At 38.4% G+C, this 19,934-nt stretch overlaps 1 protein-coding gene across 1 annotated transcript; it reads right to left on the minus strand.

Annotated features, from left to right (window-relative positions):
* Positions 1-417: 417 nt before the first annotated feature.
* RBM44 (RNA binding motif protein 44) lies at positions 418-19,408 on the minus strand. The gene is made up of 8 exons (XM_088135539.1): positions 17,934-19,408; positions 17,247-17,302; positions 13,686-13,761; positions 13,155-13,245; positions 11,298-11,408; positions 8,510-8,595; positions 8,360-8,433; positions 418-1,145 (listed from the first exon to the last, which is right to left on the minus strand). The coding sequence occupies exons 1-8, from the start codon at positions 19,329-19,331 to the stop codon at positions 593-595; spliced, it is 2,445 nt and encodes an 814-aa protein (XP_087991665.1). The 5' UTR covers positions 19,332-19,408; the 3' UTR covers positions 418-592.
* Positions 19,409-19,934: the final 526 nt, after the last annotated feature.

A 19,934-nucleotide genomic window follows, 5' to 3' on the forward strand; every position in this document is an offset into this window, starting at 1 on the left:
TGCACTACTTTGCGGAAACTCCTTAAATTTAATGTATTTGGAGGTATAAAAGTAGATGATGGATTTGGAGTAAACTGTACTGAACCAAAAGGCAAGAGGCCCTCTGTGATATCCTATATAAAGTAAACAAAAATTGTAATTGCACTAAAGATGACAATATTAATGCTCTCTTTATGGAAGCTAACATTAAAACAAATGCTGTAACATTAGAAGCAGCACAACTGGAGATTTCAGAACTTATGTATTCAATACAACAGAATTGCTGAAAGTGGTTTTTTATATCCAAGTGCTCTGCAGACGTGTCTTAATAGTTTAAACATAGCTGGATTATCTGAAGGGGGCTGTATGATCAAAATATTCCCTTTCCAATTCCATTCAATCTAGAAATTTCTTCAGTAGATATAACCATGGCAACTGTTACAATAGAATCAGTATTAAATGTGGTTAAAAATAACAAGATTGTTTCAATGCTGGATTTCTGATACCAACTTTAACAGAAATATTGATTATCCATAAGTTGGTGCTGAAGCCACTTAATCATTGCTTAATGCACTGAGAGAAATGGTGACCCACGAGGACCTGCATTTATCAGTTAAGCAAGCTTATCTATATTAAACCTTGCAACAGATGGAGATATGTCTTTAAAGTAGGTTCTGACATGCAATCCCATAAAAATTACCTCTTCAAAGGATGTTTTCCTTGATGAAGATTTAGAAGATACAATGCCAGAATGGGGCACTTTGGAAAGGCCTGAAGCACAAAGGGGCCCTTCTGAAGAGCCTGAGGTGGGTCTGGGAACATTTGCCAATGGCAAAAGAGGCAATGGTGACTTCAAATCATCTTTGGAGACATCAGACTTTTTTAAAGAGAAGGAATCATCTGGAGGCAGTATGAATGTGGCTGAGGTTATAGCAGGAACTTCCAAAATTGGATCAGAGTTTTTCCAATATTCGTTTCTCTTTTGAGAAAGTGGCCTTTGATTTTCACACTCTTGTTTCATAGAGTTCTGATAATCTTGGATTCCATTTTCCCTAACTGTCCTTACAAGTCGAACTTTCATTGCTTTTCCTTTTATTTCTCTCTCATTCATTTCTTTCACAGCCAGCTTTGCATCACAGGCTGTTTTAAAATTAAGAAATGCATATCTAAAATGTAAAATATATGCAGAATTTAAAATGAATACTTTACATACAACACATTTCATTAATTAAATATAGGAGATGCATAATATATCCAGTTTGATTCGTTACATTTATCTGGCTTTTTATAAAGTTTTCTTTTGGCCAGTGAGGATGGATGCTGCAGGAAAAGATTAATTAATTCCCTTCCTTGGAAGGTGGAAAAAAAACTTTAAAAATAAACTTGATCTTTTAACTTAAAACAATGAACATCTGAACAAATGAGAATATCCTTACCATGAATTCTCAATGTTCCTTTGAAATCTCCTACAGACTATCATAATCACAGGTGCCAGTCTTTTTGGCTAAGAAGCCAAATTACTGGCTTGAACAAAACCTATTTTCTTCTATAATGATTGGGAATGGATCAAAAGATTAGCTCCATGGCCATAGCTCAAATGAACAAGCACAGAGGTATATAACTTTCCCCCCCTAATAAACAGTCAAGAGAGCTGACCAGGTAGAGACTCAACTCACTCAGCTGAAGTATCTTCCAACTCAGACAGATCACCTTTATTGTTCAATCCTAAAGGAATCAGACTGCTCAATTTAAAATGGTAATATGGGAGTTTGAAGTTTCTTACCCGTCTCATTTGCCAAACCAGTGAATCCAAACAAAGAAATTTGCCATGAAATTCCTTGCTCTATAGCAGCAGGCACACAGACACTTCAGACTACTGATTGGTCAAAAGAGCTCCTGCATGCATTCCCAATAAGTTTTTCCCAAAGATCATTGGTAGGTCAAGATGGCCTCATTGTTCCCATGGGCCAAGACACTTGTAGTCTTTAACTTAGTAAACTGATCAACTCAAATTCCTTTGAAGACTCCAGGATAGTTTTTTGGGGCTCAGAAACAATTGTTCTCAATAACTGAATATCTAAGAGGTTTTTTACTTCATTATGAGGATACTCTCATTAATATATGCGCACAAATGGAGTATTCCATTACTTGCACAATCTACTTGTTCAAATAACTGCCAACTTTTAGATTACCTTCAGGCATGAACAATGGTCCCATCTGTGGCATAGTCAACAGACTACTCTCATTAGGATTTTGCACAGAGAATACAATCTCTTTTCATTCTCATGTTAAAAAGGTTCTTGGAAGCGTAGTTCCAGGCTGGACAAAGACAAACTTGGAGCTCAAATGAGTTCAGCTTTTAGCTACCTGCCCCTTGAAGCAGTTCATACTGTTTACTGACAACATTTGCTAAGTTTTTCGAATTGGATGGCCAGTAGATTTCCAATTGTGCATTTTTATTAAGATAGGATGGTATTGCTTTCTTCCCCCAGCTTTTCCACTGAACTGGATATTCCTTCCCCTTCATGGATCACTGCTGTGTCAGGGCAAAGGGGCTTGCATAACTCAATGAAGCCATGAGCTATGCTGTGCAAGATGGACAGGTCATGGTGGAGAGTTCTGACAAAATGTGGTGCACTGGAGAAGGAAATGGCAACCCACTCCAGTATCCTTGCCAAGAAAACCCCATGGACAATGTCAAAAGGCTAAAAGATGAGACACCGGAAGATGAGCCCCTCAGGTTGGAAGGTGTCCAATATGCTACTGGGGAAGAGCAGAGGGCAATTACAAGTAGCTCCAGAAAGAGTGAAGCGGCTGGGCCAAAGCTGAAAAGATGCTCAGTTGTGGATGTATCTGGGAGTGAAAAGAAGGTCCGATGCTGTAAAGAACAATACTGCAAAGGAACCTGGAATGTAAGATTTATGAATCAAGGCAATGGATGTGGTCAAACATGAGATGACAAGATTGAACATCAACATCTTGAGAATCAGCGAATTAAAATGGATGGGAATGGGTGAATTTAATTCAGGTGACCATTATATCATCATGACATCTGGACCCATCAATTCCTGGCAAATAGAAAGGGTAGAAATGGAAGCAGTAACAGACTTTATTTATTTGGGCTCCAAGATCACCGCAAATGGAGACTGTAGCCATGAAATTAAAAGACACTTGCTTCTTGGGAGGAAAGCTATGGCAAACCTAGATAGCATATTAAAAAGCAGAGACATCACCTTTCTGACAAAGATCCACATAATCAAAGCTATGGTTTTTCCAGTAGCAATATATGGCTGTGAGTGCTGGACCATAAGGAAGGCTGAGCGCCGAAGAACTGATGCCTTTGAATTGTGGTGCTGGAGAAGACTCTTAGGAGTCCCTTGGACTACCAGAAGATCAAACCAGCCAATCCTAAAGGAAATCAACCCTGATTGCTCATTGGACAGATTGATACTGAAGTTTAAGCTCAGATACTTTGGCCACCTAATGTGAAGAGAGGATTCTTTGGAAAAGATCCTGATGCTGGGAAAGATTGAAGGCAAAAGAAGGGGACAGTAGAGGATGAGATGGTTAGATAGTATCACTGAAGCAATGAGCATGAAACTGAGCAAACTCAGGGAGGCAGTGAAGGACAGGAAGGCCTGGCGTGAGATGGTTCATGGGGCCACGAAGAGTCGGACACGACTTAACGACTGAACAACAACAAAGGATATTCCCTTCTATCTTCTGCCCTTACCCAGTTCATTCTAAGACTTACATTTGTCTCCCAGGGTTTGTTTTTGTGTTTAGGCAGAATGGATGGATTTAGAAAGATTAAATCTGTATTCATTTTATTATTTTCATTTTACTACTTTATGAAAAAAAACTCAAAATATATATAAAAGGTGGGATATAATAATAATAATAATAATAATAGGAGGGGAGGGGGAGGGGAGGGGAGGGGGAAGGGGAAGGGGAAGGAGAAGGAGAAGGAGAAGGAGAAGGAGAAGGAGAAGGAGAAGGAGAAGAAGAAGAAAGATTTTAAAGTCCAAACTCAGTGGTGGAAATACCAACACAGCAATTAACACCTGAGCAATTCCAGTCATTAGATATACAGCTGGAATAGTGAACTGGACTCAAGCAGAACTAAAAGTCCTGGATAGGAAGACCAGAAAAATAATGACAATGAATCATGCCCTTCATCCATGCAGTGACATTGACAGACACTATTTGCCAAGGAGCATAGGTGGGCGTGGAATGTTGCAAGTACACCAGACAGTTGAAGAAGACAAAAGGGCATTGGAAGAATATCTGAAGGACAGTGAAGAAGATGCACTGAAGCTAGTACACCATAAGGCTTACTGAATACCAAAGAAACCAAATTGGCCTATAAGAAAGACCAAATGAAGAACAGAAAAGAGACATGGCAAGGCGAAGTGTTACATGGCCAGTACACACACAACTATCAGGCAAAGCAGATAACAAGACAACCTGGCAATGGCTAAGAGCAAGAAAGTTGAAGAAAGGGACAGAGGGGCTAATTCTGGGCTGCACAAGACCAAGCCTTAAGAACAAATGCATATAAAGCCAGAATTGAGAAGACAGCAACCGACAGCAAATGCTGCCTCTGCAAAGAAACTGAAGAAACAGGGGACCACCTAGTTAGCTGCTGCAAAAAGATCACACACTGACTACAGACAATGGCGTGACAAAGTAGCAACAATGGTACACTGGAATATCTGCAAGAAATACAGACTTGTCAGCAAGCAAAAACTGGTGGGACCACAAAACAGACAAAGTAATAGAAAATGAAGAAGCTAAAGTGCTCTGGGACTTTAGAATTCAAACAGACAAGCACCTGCCACATAAAGCCCCAGACTTAACAATTGTTGATAAGAAAGACAAAAAAGTCTGGATAGTGCAATACCTGGAGACAGGAGAATAGAAGAGAAAGAACTGGAGAAAATCACAAAATACAAAGACCTGCAAACAGAAGCAGAACAACTGTGACAAAAAAAAAGCAAAGACAGTATTGATAGTTATAGGTGCCTTGGGTGCAATCCCAAAATAACTTCAGCACCACTTGAATAGCATCGGCATTGACAAAATTACCATCAGTCAATTGCAAAAGGCAGTTTTACTTGAAACAGCTTACATCCTGCGACGATACCTTTAACACCATCAAACAACATCTGCCTATCCCAGGTCCTTAGGAAGGATAAAAATGTCTAATCCAGTCTAAACATCTGGCTGTGTGACCAATAATACCCACCTTGATAGCAAATTACCCACAGGTACCAATTAGTAAGAATCACTGTCAGTTCCCTCACTGATATGGCAGCCTTTGCTGCCTTCCAAGTTTATCGAATCAATTCTGAGTATCTATAAGACAGCTTGGTTATCTGCTCTTACATTCACTGAGCATTATAAAATTGGTATTGCATCATCAGCTGATGCAACTCTGGTAGGAAGTTTCTGCAGATAACTCTGGGCACACTGTTCCTAAAGCTCATTCTAAAATTATGATTCTGGTGTGCCCCAACTTTAACCTCCATTTGTCGCTAGAGAACTAAAATTTAAATAAGGAAACTTCCTTATTCTCAGAGCCTCATGGAGGCCATTCCCTCACCCTAGTACTTGGGACCAGTTTCTGCCAGTACTACGTATGTGGGGATGAAATTTCTATTCCTCTTGTTCATACCCTCCTTGATATATTGTTACTCTATTTTCTGTGCTCTGTGGCCAAAATCTTACACAGTTATCAAACAATGAGATCTATCTTTTATATATATAATTTTTATTAAAACTTAAAAAAAACTAATGCAAACTAATATAAAGCAAAGAAGAGAGAAAAAGAAATCAAAGAAAAAGCAAAAAGTGCAAGAAAGGGAAAAAAGTTAAAGAAAAATAAAAAGGAAAGAAAAAAGATGGAAAGCAGTAGCTTCTGATATTCTTCACAGCAGTTATAAATGCAATCATATTTTATTGCACTTATAGGGAGACCTTGCATACAAGTGGCAGTATCATGCATGAACTGGCACCTACAGAAACAATGATGGCTTATATACAGTAATCTGCAAATTATTTCAACTGATTTATTTATTTATTGTATTTATATAGCTGCCCATCTCACATAAAAGTGACTCTGGGCGGTATACAACAATTAAAAAGAATACATACATAAACAAATACAGGTAAAAATAACTATAAAAGCACACAAGACAGGAGGGGATAATATTAAAAAGGGAGCATCGCAAGATCTCCCCAGTCCCCTGGGACCCCCAGGCCTGATCTTGAGGGACTTGAACGTTGAGAGAGATGGGAGCTAATCTCACTTCTGGGGGGGAGAAGATTCCACAAGGCAGGTGCCATGGCAGAGAAGGCCCACCTCCTGGAACCTGCCAAATGTAATTCCCTGACAGACGGGACCCGCAGCATGCCTTCTCTTCCAGACGTGATGGGATGGGTGATCCCTCAGATAACCCAGCCCCATGCCATGAAGGGCTTTAAAGGTCAAAACCAGCACCTTGAATTGGACCCAGAAACAAACTGGCAACCAATGCAGCTTGTGGAGCAGAGGTGTAACATGTACTGCTCTAGGGGCACACATAACTGTCTGTGCCGCTGCATTTTGCACCAGCTGAAGCTTCCAGATACCCTTCAAGGGCAGCCCCATGTAGAATGCTTTCTGTATAGTACTTAGCATAAAGGCAAAAGCTGGCAGTCATTGTTTCATGGTGTACTTTAATATAAATTAAACAGGATGGGCATGGAGTTATCCTTTCCAGACCCTCAAGATGTTTAGGATGATTTCTGCTTCATTGGTCTAGTCTGGGAGGACTGTGTAGCTATTTTTTCTTAAAAATCAACTATAGCCTGCTTTCATATTTCAGCAGGAAAACTCAAATCCAAGTAATGCCCTATGTGAATCTCTAGAGAAATTCAGAAATATACACAGAGTGCAGAAATTATAGTAGAATGAAAAGATGTAAGACATAATGAATTCAGATTTTGCAACTAGCTAAAAGATGTTCTATGTGGACAACTGGGAAAGAGAACAGTATTTATTGTTCCCTATAAAATTCAAGTTTGATGGGTATACTAGACAAGATTCTTATATTAATACCTTTAGGGTATTTTAAACAGATTGTAAGTTATTAAGAACATTTTTATGGAAACAATAAACTTCCAGATGTATTTATCCAACTTACAATTTTCATATGATGATGGTTTAACTTTGATTTTCAGCTTTATACATTTTATTCTTTATGGATCTTATTGAGAAAAATATTACAGGCACAATTTAAAATGTTGCTCTTCTGAGGTTTTGGTAGGGGCTGGGTTAAAATGCAGTTGGATTTCCAATATTAAAGATAGCAATACATGGAAGATATTGGGATAGAAGTACAATGTTCCTAGCTGTAGCAAATTATTTAAGACCAATGGAGAAAAAAATAGGCTGGTCTTCTGGCTTCATAGTGGGTATCCTGGTGATGATGATAATTTGGGAACAGCATTAAAGAAAGCAAGGCATGAAACCTGAGTTTTTAACAGGCTAGCTCTCTCCCTTCCTATTCACAATGAAAGGAATTCCCTAACTCTTATCCTAATGGGTGGTGGGTGGGCGGATGCAGGTAGGTCTTTGAGGTAGACCAGACTAGGAAACCAAAGTTATGAATGCTAATATTACTTTTTACATTACAGTAACAGAATCTTGCAAGTCTGAATGCATCTCCACCCTCCTGCCCTTTACTTTCAAAAGAACTAGGGAGGATCAAATCTGAGACACTTTCTCAAATTACATTTCTGCCTCGGACTCAAATTTCTTTTATCTGACGGTTGTCCTGGTTGTGGCTTTTCCTCCTGTTCCTCAAGGTTACTCTTACATACCATTACATTGAGGGGGAACAGTCTTGTCATTAACAGTGCAGAAAGCAGAGGAAGATAGGGTTCAGGTCTTCCTGCCTCTTTTACTGTCTTATTAAATACTGTTTCTCTACTTGTGTCTACCAAGACAGCAAGCAATAATCAAAAGCAGAAAAATTACACACATCTCCTATGTTTATATCAAATTAGCATTCTCTTTTCTGAAGTCGTGCACATATACATGTGTTTTAAGTACAGCTGTATATTCAGCACTGTCAGTTAATTAGACTAAGTTCACACCTGTCTCTATTGACATGGAAAACATGCACATACCTACCATAGTGAGTAATAGATATACTTATTGCCATAAGGTTCCAACAGACCAGAGTACTAGCAGAAAGGATTGTGACAGAAGTTTATTTCAGTAAGTTATGCCTCTCTTCTAAAAGCTGTGAATTCATATTTCCCTAGATGTTTGGTTATTAAATCAGACACCTCAACAGCAGGAGCCACAAAACTGACAGTATAGCACACATACCTGTAATTTTTGAAATACTCACAAACAGAAACCTCAGAAACATTATACTTCTGAAAATGCAGCCAAAGGTCAACCTGAAATGAGCAAGAAAGATCAATGTACTTTCAGAGTAGCAAGTGAAAGAAACATTATATTCTAATCTCAACTTACTTCTGATACTGAAGGACTCAGACCACCAACATGGACACAGTAATTGTTTTTGAACTCTTTTTTCTTCTCTTCTATTGTCTGTGTTTCTAAAAATATACAAAGCATGCAATTCAGATATTTATTTACTCTTAAATGAAAAGAAATATCACATAAAGAATGCATCAATGCAGAGTAAAGTATTTCCTGACAACTCTTACTGATTCAAGGGCTACGTCCCTGGACCACGTAGGCCCAGTTTTTATTTTACCTTGTTTTACTATTTTAACATTCTATAGTATTTTTTGGGGGGGGGGGAGCTGCAGCTTTTTTCTATCAAAAGAAACATTAAATACTATTTTTTCCCAGTATTCTAGCTCCCTCTGTTGATAAACATAGAACAGTGCTACCTTTAAAAAATAAACTGAAGAGCAACTGAAAGATTAAATCACCAAATTAAGTAGGGCCAAAGAGATCTTTTTTATATTTTGGGGGGCTTTGGGGTAATTTAAGGGACATAATTTTGCAATGCTTAAGGAACCAATTTTTGCAAATACCTGCAAATACCTATAGCAATAACCATATAGCCAAACAATTAGAGAACAAACAACAAATGAGAATGACTAACTGGCAAAGATGATGACATGAAACTAGAGGGACACTGTTTGCATCTAAGATTTCATTTAGCTCTTCAAAGAAATTATAGTGTTCATCACTGACAGCCTGTATCTTATTCTCTTTCAGTATTATGAGCATTTCTAATATAGTAGTATTACATGAGTCATGTAAAGGAAACCATGAGAATCAAAAATAAAAGACACTTTAAGAAGTGGAACTTTGTAACACGGGATGAGACAACTTAAGAAACAATAAAAAACCCTATGCCAGGTAACCTTACACCCTCCCAAGTCCTGCTGTATTGCCTCATTGTAGCAGGGGGAGTGTTCCTGGGAGAGATAAGCAAAGAACACAGGGAGTGTATGCTAAGGGCATATAACTCCATCAGGGTTGCCCAAAGCATGAAGGTCATCCCAGCTGCCCAACTAAAGAAAGCAGGCACCCATATCGGGCACCAGTGATATAAGCAGATGCTGGAGGCAGATGATCACTTTAGTGACAACAGCAAAGGCATAATTTGACACTTCATGGGAGAAGGCAATGGTAAACAACTAGTGTATTTTACCAAGAAAACCACATGGATAGATAATATAAAATGACTGACAATATAGTGCTGGATGATGGGCCTTTCGGATCACATGGCACTCAACATGCTAACTGAGGAAGAGCTGGGGATCTTCTGGAGTACTAATGATGTTATGACATGGCTAGATTATAGCCTTTGGGATGTCTAGCTGCCATGCAGTTAATGAAAATCCAAAGCTGCCAAGACAGAATTACAGTGGGAACATGGAACTAAGAAGCATGAACATGGGAAAGCTCAACAAAGTGCAAGATGAAATGAATTGACTACACATTGACATGTTAGGCATTAGGAAACTGAAATGGACTAGACACATTCAGTCAGAAGATCACACTGTTTACTACTCAGGACATGAAAAAAAAACAGGAAGGGTATAGCAAGAACACCAAGTGGCTAAAATGCAGTCAATTACTGATATCAATTAGAAAATCATCAGATTTTCCAAGTTTATGCTCCAACCGCTGATACAGAAGAGGAGGCTGATGAGTTTTACAATCAAATTCAATTTGAAATTGACAGAACATGCTTGTGTTTGGAGACTGGAATGCCAAAGTTGGAAATACTAAGGAGGAAAATGTAGTTTAGCTATGTGGCCTAGGAAAAAGAAATGAACCAGGAGAATGTTTTACCAATTTTTGCAAGTTCACAAAAGCTTATGTCTTTTAATAAAATTTGTTTGTTGGAAAAGGTGAAACCAAACTCCTGAATTTTTGTACCCAGTGACTGAATGTGACATATTATCTGTTAGGATGACTCCTCCTGCTAGTCTGTGAACATAATAAAGATTTGACTCCTCCTCCTCTCAAGGAAACTCCTCTCTCTCATAGCTAATTACTATTCCCCCATATGTAATTCATTCTGTAATATCAATCTCAACTGATTATGAGTGGCTTACATTCCTACCTTACATTACAAAAATAATCAAGGATAAACAATATGGATAATAAAATATTCCTGTATCAAGGAGTCATATCCCCACATCATTTCTATCTCTGGCACAGATGAAAAGTATAACTCTTGCTAAAGACCTTTGAGAAAAGTTTTAACTCATTCTGATGTATTTACTTTACAAATTAATTACTAATTGTCAGTGTGTATTAGTAACTCATACTCTCTGCTACTATACTTTTTGGAATGTTATATTATGGTTTGAAGTAAACAGATACTAACACTGTAATTTGGCTTTTATACATTTTGTTATTCTTGTTTTGAGAGCTGTTTGGGCACATTTATATGAAAAAGTGGTTTACATATACAAATTAGAAACCTAAAGAAATATAAATTGAGAATGGTGCAATCAGCTAGCAAATGAAAAAAGGAGAAAGAAATGAATACATTATTTTTTATTTACTTTTATTTTACTTTTTACTTCCTCTTGGTGGGAGAACACATTTTTCTCAGTATGCAAATTAATACACTTTTTTCCTTGAGGGAAGGGATGAGCATTAATTTTAGTAAAGCCTCTAGAAAGAACTTCTGCAGTGACAGATCTATGCATAGGGCTGCACAAAAGACCACAAAAAAGAGCTTTCCCATGCTTCCAAGAAAAAGGCAATCAAAACTCACAGCACTGTCTGCATTATTCCAAACCAATGCAAAATCAATACTGACCTGTTGCAGACCTCTTTAGAGGGTCTGTACACAAAACTGATGACTCAATTGTTGTTGGGTTCTCTGTAGCATCAAACCAGTCTTCGCTGATTTCTTGGGTATTTAAAGAATCTTAAAATAATATTTAAAAATAAATGATTGTGTATATAGTAGAGGTTAGTAAAACCAGCAGAGGTTGCAAAGAAGTTTTAAATAATTCTTATTGCCCCCAAGCAACCTATTTCTGGGTGCTGATTCTGGTCAGTGCCTTGGTTTACTGAAGCCTTGGGAAAAGTACCAGAAACTATGCCTGGAGCACTGACAGAAAGACAAAAACCAAACTCAGCTAAGCTCACCTTCTCCTCCATTACTGCACTGGTTGACTGGTACCATTATTACTATTATTGCATTGGCAGACTACTATCCAGCAGCCCTGTCTGTGGAGGAATCATCAGAGAGATCTCCCGCATGGCTACTGTGGCCAATTTGCACAGCCCTTTGCTGATAGTCACTTGGAGTTGCCATAGTCTTGACTCCAGCTGGGCAGTGTCTGACTAAAGCATTGTCTTGTATTCTCATCTGGGATTCTTTTTGGCCTGTGAACTCAGAGAAAGTTGATAAGGTACTACCTTCTGCTTTAAGTAGACTGGACCTCTGTCCCTCCTGGCTGTTGCACAGAACAGAGGATTGAACACATGGATCTGTGAGAACATAAGACATTGGGTTATGTTGATGATACACAACTATACATTGCTATTCTGGGTTGTAGGGGGAATGCCGTTGATATCCTATGTTGATGCCTGGAGGCTGTCAAGGTATAGATGGCTCAAACTGTGCCCAAGCAAGACAGGGATTGTACACTGGGGGCCTCTTCCAGCACCACTGTAATTCTGGACAGAGAGGCACTACCTGCTCAGGACAGGTTTATGATTTGAGGGTCTGTCTGGACTCATGACTCCTACTTTAGCAGCAGGTCGAAGCTGTGGCTAGAGGGGTCTTTGTCCAACTCTGGCTGGAGCACCAACTGTATCCTTATCTGCACAGACCTGATGACAGCAACTTGTGCTCTTACTACCACCTGCATAGATTACTGTAATACTATAAAATACTTTATACAGGGATGCATTTAAAGACTACTCTGAAATTACAATTGATCCAGAATGCAGCGCCCAGCATTTTAACTGGCTCTTGACGTTGTGCCCATATTACATCTACATTGCAGGCCTTACACTGATTACTGGTTCAGCTCCAAGTACAATTTAAAGTGCTGGTGCTAACTTATGACTTCATGGCTTGACGCCTGGGTATCTGTGGGACTGTATTCTCTAATTGGATTTGGCCTGACCTATTAGATCATAAAAGGAGGGTCTCCTTGTTGTCCCACATAGGACAGATTTAAAAAATAAATTGTCTTTTAATCTTATCTAATGTATCTTTTAAAATGACCACTCAAAATTAAATCTGAATTCAATGCAAATAGAATGCTAACTGGACCAATACCCCCCCCTTTTTTGCTTTTTGTGCCTTTGAGTCAGTGTTGACTCCTGGTGATTGCTAGACAGATCCCTGCAGTTCTCTTGGCAAGATATCACAACTGGTTTGCCATTGCCTCCTTCCAGGGTTGAGAGAATGACTGACCCAAAGTCACCCAGCTGGTTTGGTGCCTAAGGCGGAACTAGAACTCATGGTCTCCTGTAGCCTGATGACTTAACCACACCAACACACTGGCTCTCTAACTGATTCTCAAACTGGTTCTCTAACTTACTTCCTTTCCTATATCAGAAAAGAAACTACATCTGACATTTTAGGTATGGCTAAACTCAAACACTGATAGTTATGAGTTACGGCATAACCTTTATAGAAAGAAGATGAACTTACTTTCCTCTTCAAAACTGTTTTTTCTCTCCTCCAAATTCTTCTTGGAAAGGCACTGCTGAGGGTCGCTGTTTTTATTCTTTTGAGCTGTAATCTATTAAAAAATCATGTTGAATTTTGTTTTCTATGGCACTGTGATTACTTTTTTATATTTAGGGAAATTTCCTGCTCTGTGTTTCTTTGCAAAGATCAGTTTTAGAAAAATTATTTGGCTTACATTTATTCTCCTGAGAATTTTCCTCAGAATTGTCATAACAGAAATTTGAATTGCTTTTGTTATTTAAATTTCAACACTTGAATATTACTTTGGACACTGAAAAGTTTGAAACAAGAAATGAATTAGTACGTGTTAGTGAACTTTATATTTATTTTCAAGATATAACAGTACACATTATACAATATATATGCTTCGAGGTATGCAATCAAGTAAGATTTGTATTTTAAAATTTGCTTTCAAAATACCTCACTTCAAAAGACCCCAAACAGCTCAAAGGTAATGAAATAAATATGCAAAAAATCCAAACCCCAACTTACTAAGTGCAGAGAAGGTACTTCACTATCTTGTGACAATAATATTTCTGACACCGATTTTCCAGTTCCAAGTGGAGAACTAAAAATTAAGACAGTATTTTAAGTAAATGCAGTATTTCCATAGGTATGCAAAATACTTTCCAGCCATAGTTTTCTTACTCATCTTCCCTTAAATTAATTTTCAAAACCACTTGGACATGGGTTCAGGAATACATGGTTTGGTTATACTACCTGTGAAAAAGTTACTTGGAATAGTAACTGATTAAAAAATCAATGTGTGGCAGCAATATGAAGTGATTGCATAAATATGCAAGTTTAGCTTGATGAAAAGTAGCGTAATTTTCAAATCATAGGAAGCTATAGTCCATTTTATACTGCTTTGGTCACATTACTTGAAGTAATGCATCCAATTTTGGGCAGAGACTTTTAAGAAGTACTCACATAAATTGGTACAGATTCAAAAAAGCAGCAAGAACAGTCAAAGCTGGAAATTAAGTTCTGTGGGAGAGGCTGAGAATTAGCTATGTTTAATCTTGGAACAGGAGACTGAAGGGGGTCCTGATAGTATCCTTCAAGTACCTGAAAGGACATCATACAACCTATTCTCTGTCATGCCATATAACTGCCTTAGCTTCCTGGAAGGCACATCTGAATGGAACATTAGGAAAAACTGAGGGATGATTGAAATAACAACAGAGAAAGTTCTGGCTTCTGGCCATGACCACTTTCATTTTCTCACATTGCTTCTGGAACCCAGACATATATTTAAAGGAATAATACCAACAACAGGAGGCTGCAGGGTGAGGATATAAAACCTGCAGAGACATGGAGAAGGAAACAAGAATGGGAAAAAGCTATATAGGTGATATGGTGAAAAAACATAAAGAAGTAGAGGGAGGCAGAAAGATAAGCATATGCACCCCTTTAGAGAAGAAAAAATGGTGGTAACTGGACACATTTCTCAGGTGCCTTAACCCACAACCTGAGAAAGTTACAAAACCAATGCTGTAATCCTATATCTCCTTTCTAGAGTAATACAATGGGACTTAAATACGTACAGAACTGCACTCTTATAACCAAATATTGCGCCTTCTACATATAAGCTATTTATTTCAAGTGTCATTTCTTACAAACCTGCTTATATTTTCCTTTCCTTTCATAAAAAATCTGCAAGTCTGCCAGCAGTGCTGATGAAACATCTGATAACGAAGTTTTAAAAGCTGCATTTCAGCTTTGATGGCTCTCTGTAGCATTTCTTTACAACAGTTTGGCAAACGATTTATTTCTTTCGATAGCTGCATCATCCTTTCAGCAGAAATATTAGTTAATATTCATACCAAGAAATATAAACTAGAATTACTTTTTAAACTTTAAGTTAAGAAAAATAATTTCTGTCAATTATTCCCTCAATGATGGGAGCTAGTTTGGTGTAGTGGCTAAGGCACCAGGCTAGCAACCAGGAGACTGAGAGTTCTAATCCAGCCTTAGGCACAAAGCCAGCTGGGTGACCTTGGGCCAGTCACTCTCTCTCAGCCCTAGGAAAGAGGCAAGGGCAATCCACTTCTGAAAAATCTTGCCAAGAAAGCTGCAGGGACTTCTCCAGGCAGTTGCCAGGTGTCAACACTGACTTAAAGGCACAAAGGAAAAAAAAATCTCTTAATGAGTTATAGTAATATTTTAATGCACTACTAAGAATAGCATTAAGAACTTTTAATTAAATTACTTTTGTGTACTCAATTTGCTTTCAAATATAAGTACTCACTTATTCAAATCTAACTGTAACCTTGTTAATTTTGATCGACTTAGGTTCAGCAATGAATGGAACAGCTGATGTTTCAGCTAAAGAAAGCAAGCTACTTATGGAAGTGGAAGGAAAAGAGATTTTGACCAGGTTCCTTTTGTACTACAGTACTTCCAAGCAAAGAAACCCTCCAAACATAACCCCCCTGTGCCCAAGGATAAGCTGTTAACCCCACTCACCATCAATAGCAGCAGAGCTCACCTACCCCCTGACCCACATGGCTGGGGAAACAGCCAGGTCTTCAACGCCTTGCTAAGGCATTAACCCTTGCTAACAGGGTTAGGGCCATCTGAATCTCCAGGGGGATGCTGTTTCATAGGGCAGATGCTGCCACCAAGAAGGCATGACTCTGGGGTCCAACAAAATAACACTCTTCAATAGATGGGACTCAGACCTTGTCCTCTGTACTAGATCTGGATGGGGCAGGCAGAAACAATAAGAGAAATGCAGTCCTGTAAGTAGTCTGGCTCTATGCCAAGGAGGGCTTTATAGGTGATGATCACTACCTTGAATTGCACCCAGAAGCCTACTAGGAACCAGCACAGCTCGCAGGGAAGCAGTGTTACATGGGTGCAACAAGAAATGCCAAAAGCTGCCCATAGCACTGCATTCTGGACCAGCTGCAGCTTCCAAATGTTCTTCATATGTTCTTCTAACGATTACTGTGTGTTACAGTAATCCGAACAGGAGGTGACTAAAGTATGAGTCACTACGAACAAAGCCTCCTGGTCCAGGAATGCATGCAATTGATGAACAAGATGAAGCTGTGCAAAAGCCTCCCTGGTCACTGCTGCCATCTGCTCTGAGTAGCAGTTGAGAGTGCAGACAGATCCCCAAATTGCACACCAACTCTGGTTGGGGAAGCGTACCCCATGAAGAGTAAAAGATGGAAAATTCCCAGAATGGGGGGGGGGGGGAGCTTAAAATCCACAGCAACTCTGTATTGCCAGAGTTGAGCAGAAGCCTGTTTTCCCCAATCCACTTTGACATCATTGCTTGGTCAGCCCAGGAGGGAGATGTACAACCAGGTATCATCAGCATACTGAAGAGCTGCACCGCAAGCCAATGGAAGACTTCATCCAGCAGCCTCACACCGATGTTGAATAGGAGTGGGGAAAAGGCAGAGCCCTGAAGTACCCCACCAAGCTTATCCCCAAGAGCACATGGGCAAGTGAAATTTCTGAAAAACTTTCCCATTTATCATTATTAGGAACAGAACCCCGTTTCAGTTTATGCCAAACCTAGACAGCATATTAAAAAGCAGAGACGTCACCTTGCCAACAAAGATCCACATAATCAAAGCTATGGTTTTTCCAGTAGTAATGTATGGCTGTGAGAGCTGGACCATAAAGAAGGCTGAGCGCCAAAGAATTGATGCCTTTGAACTGTGGTGCTGGAGAAGACTCTTAGGAGTCCCCTGGAATGCTAGGAGGTCAAACCAGTCAATCTTAAAGGAAATCAACCCTGACTGCTCATTGGATAGATTGATAATGAAGCTCAAGCTCAGATACTTTGGTCACCTAATGAGAAGAGGACTCTTTGGAAAAGACCCTGATGCTGGGAAAGATTGAAGGCAAAAGGAGAAGGAGACGGCAGAGGATGAGATGGTTAGACAGCATCACCGAAGCAATGAGCAAACTCAGGGAGGCAGTGAAGGACAGGAAGGCCTGGCGCGATATGGTTCATGGGATGATGAAGAGTCGGACACGACTTAACGACTGAACAACAAGATTTTAAACAAAAATATTTTTTCAAAATAATACCTGTATGGAATTTCATTCAAATCTTTGCTAGTGCTATTACTCCATTCCAAAGGATCCTGGAAGATAATTTATTAAAAAATTATGTATCTGCAAATGAGTGGTACACTTATAACAGCAAACTAACTTTTTCCACCTTTTGTTAATTTCCAATCAATCCTATGATAAATGCTTGACCACTGAGACAGTCCTGCAACTGCTGCCATGAAATTCTACACTGGACGTGTTCAGAAAGCCCTGGTGTGGATACTTAAATCTCCAAAATGAAACCACGATATGTATTTAATACTGTTTGCCAGAATTGAAATGACTAGATAAACAGATTCCCTACCACGCTTTGATCTGGGAGGCATGCAGTGGGAAGAGGAGAAAGGACTGTTGATGTGAATTTTAATTTATCATAATTACTATCTACTTTATAGGTATTTAAAATAGATATAATTACCATCTATAAAACAAATGTAATCACTGTCTTTCACTTAAAAAGCAAACAACCCCTTGATACCTCTCTACCACAATGGGGGGGGAGGAGAGGGGAGGGTTCTGCATTACAGCATCTCCCCAAATCTGTTCTGAGCAAGTTTCTTTGTACAACCGCACCAGCTTATGCAATGTTTCACCCAGAATTGTTAGAAGTGCAAAGAAATAATTTGCTAATTAAATACAAGCTCCCCAATATTTTTCAATTACCTCAGGGTTCAACTTCCATCCATGTTTTGTAGAATCGCTAGTAATACAATCTTCCAACATATCAGATGTTGCTATTTGCGAGTCAATTATCTCCACATTGCCAGATATACATGACCAGTCTGTATTACAGGCAACACTTCTGCAGTCAGCCATTACAGGCATTATTTCTGGAGTCGGCCATTCCCTGGGCCTACATTTACTCATCATTGTTATCACAGTGTTTTGTGCCTTAGATACCACTGAACTCTTGACATTAATGGCTCGACTTGTTGTAAAACTAGCTCTAAAATCAGCAGTTGCATCAATAGCTTGGTTAACTGCACTTCGAAAATTTTTACCAGATTCACATGCATTTGTGATGCATTTCAATTCTGCACCAGAAAAATTCTCAGTGCAATTTCCATGATGCTCCCAGGAATTGTAGACAGAGTTTTCTATGTCAGCATTAACTACAACTGATGGTTTGTAGGCACATGAATTTGAACCTTCTGGATTATGAGAAACCTGAGGAAAAGGCAGTAACATTCTCTCCTGGCATAATATATGTGGACTTCCAGTCTTATTTAGATAATCATTTTTTTTAAATATTTCTTTAGGAGTAGGCATAATAGATTTCAGTGTTGTATCACTAAGAAAATTTACTTTAATCTTTTCTTCTATCTCAGCTTTGCTAGTCAAAAATAATTTTGAATTATTTTCTTTATTAACCTTAACATGAGATGAATCTTCAATTATACTATAAAACATGCTAAGATTCTCATTTCTTTTTTCATCTAAGTGTATATACTGATTCTCTGTACAACTGACATCTTGAAACATCTGGAGGAACGTTGATATTTCATTGCAATTATAATGGCTCTTGACACAACTTGATGTAGAAAATTTCTCTTCAAATTTGGTCAATGGTTGCTGGTGATCTGTAACATCTTCATTTACCAGTTCCTTTTCTTGAAAAATTTCTGAATTCTGTGTTTCCTGTCTATATGAACAGTCACAATCAACATTATCCTGTTCTTCAGCACTGTGATATTCTAACTGGGAGTCATCATCAAAACAATTGCATTCACTCTCATTCTCCTTAATATAGGAGAAATCTGTATTAGTATCTGTTCCATTTGTATTTTCCACTGTACTTGAAATGTTGTGTTGCTGTTTATGTACGTATTTAAGTTCTTCATTGAGTGATGAACTAAAGTAAGTTAGGTTTTCTTTTGATAAGTTTAAATGTGAAGCACTTAAGTAACATGACTGGCTTGAAATGGAATACTTGGCTCCTGTTTGAAGATCACAACAGGTATTATCAAGCTCATATTTTTGGAAATGTGCTGGTTCTTGTGATACATTCAAGATGGGTAATGTATCTGTATCTTTTTCAACTCTGCATTCTTTCCCTTCCATGATCCCAGTCTCAGGGTAATTATCTGAAGCAATTACCTTAATGGCAACTTTATTAAATATATTTTTCTCAAAACTGCTTGAGGGGTGATGAGATTTAACTATTGCTTTTTCACCTGTTTAAAGGCAAGATACATTCATTATAAAAATAAGGGTTAATGGTTTGTTAATTGTTGGATTTTGGTAATTAGACTGATATACGGAAAACAAGCAGAATAGCCAGGAGACTGCAAGATTAATTAATTGGAAGTTTGTTTTTCTCTAAGCTTCTAAGAGTAATGACTTTATATTTAGGACTCCTCAACATACAGCTCCTGAATCCTTAAGCAGAATATTTAATGAGTTCTTTAAAAAAAAAATTATATTTGCACAAATCAGTTTGAAACAATTTTTGCAAAACATTCTATTAATCTAATTCAATCAAATTAAGCTTTATTTTATAACATTCCATATAACAAAATTTATACATGCAAAATTGTGAAAAAAAGTCACAAATGCTCTAAGATAAAGGTTTAACTCACCTGAAGGAATATGAATAGTAAAACCAGGCTTTTCTTGTACTTCTAGTCTGTGGGCATTCATTTCAGAATCAGCAAGGCCACAGTA

Source organism: Python bivittatus, unplaced genomic scaffold, assembly GCF_059951505.1.
Source record: "Python bivittatus isolate LINGU-HERP-01145 unplaced genomic scaffold, Pbiv_v1 ctg000200_np1212, whole genome shotgun sequence".
Classification (NCBI taxonomy): domain Eukaryota; kingdom Metazoa; phylum Chordata; class Lepidosauria; order Squamata; family Pythonidae; genus Python; species Python bivittatus.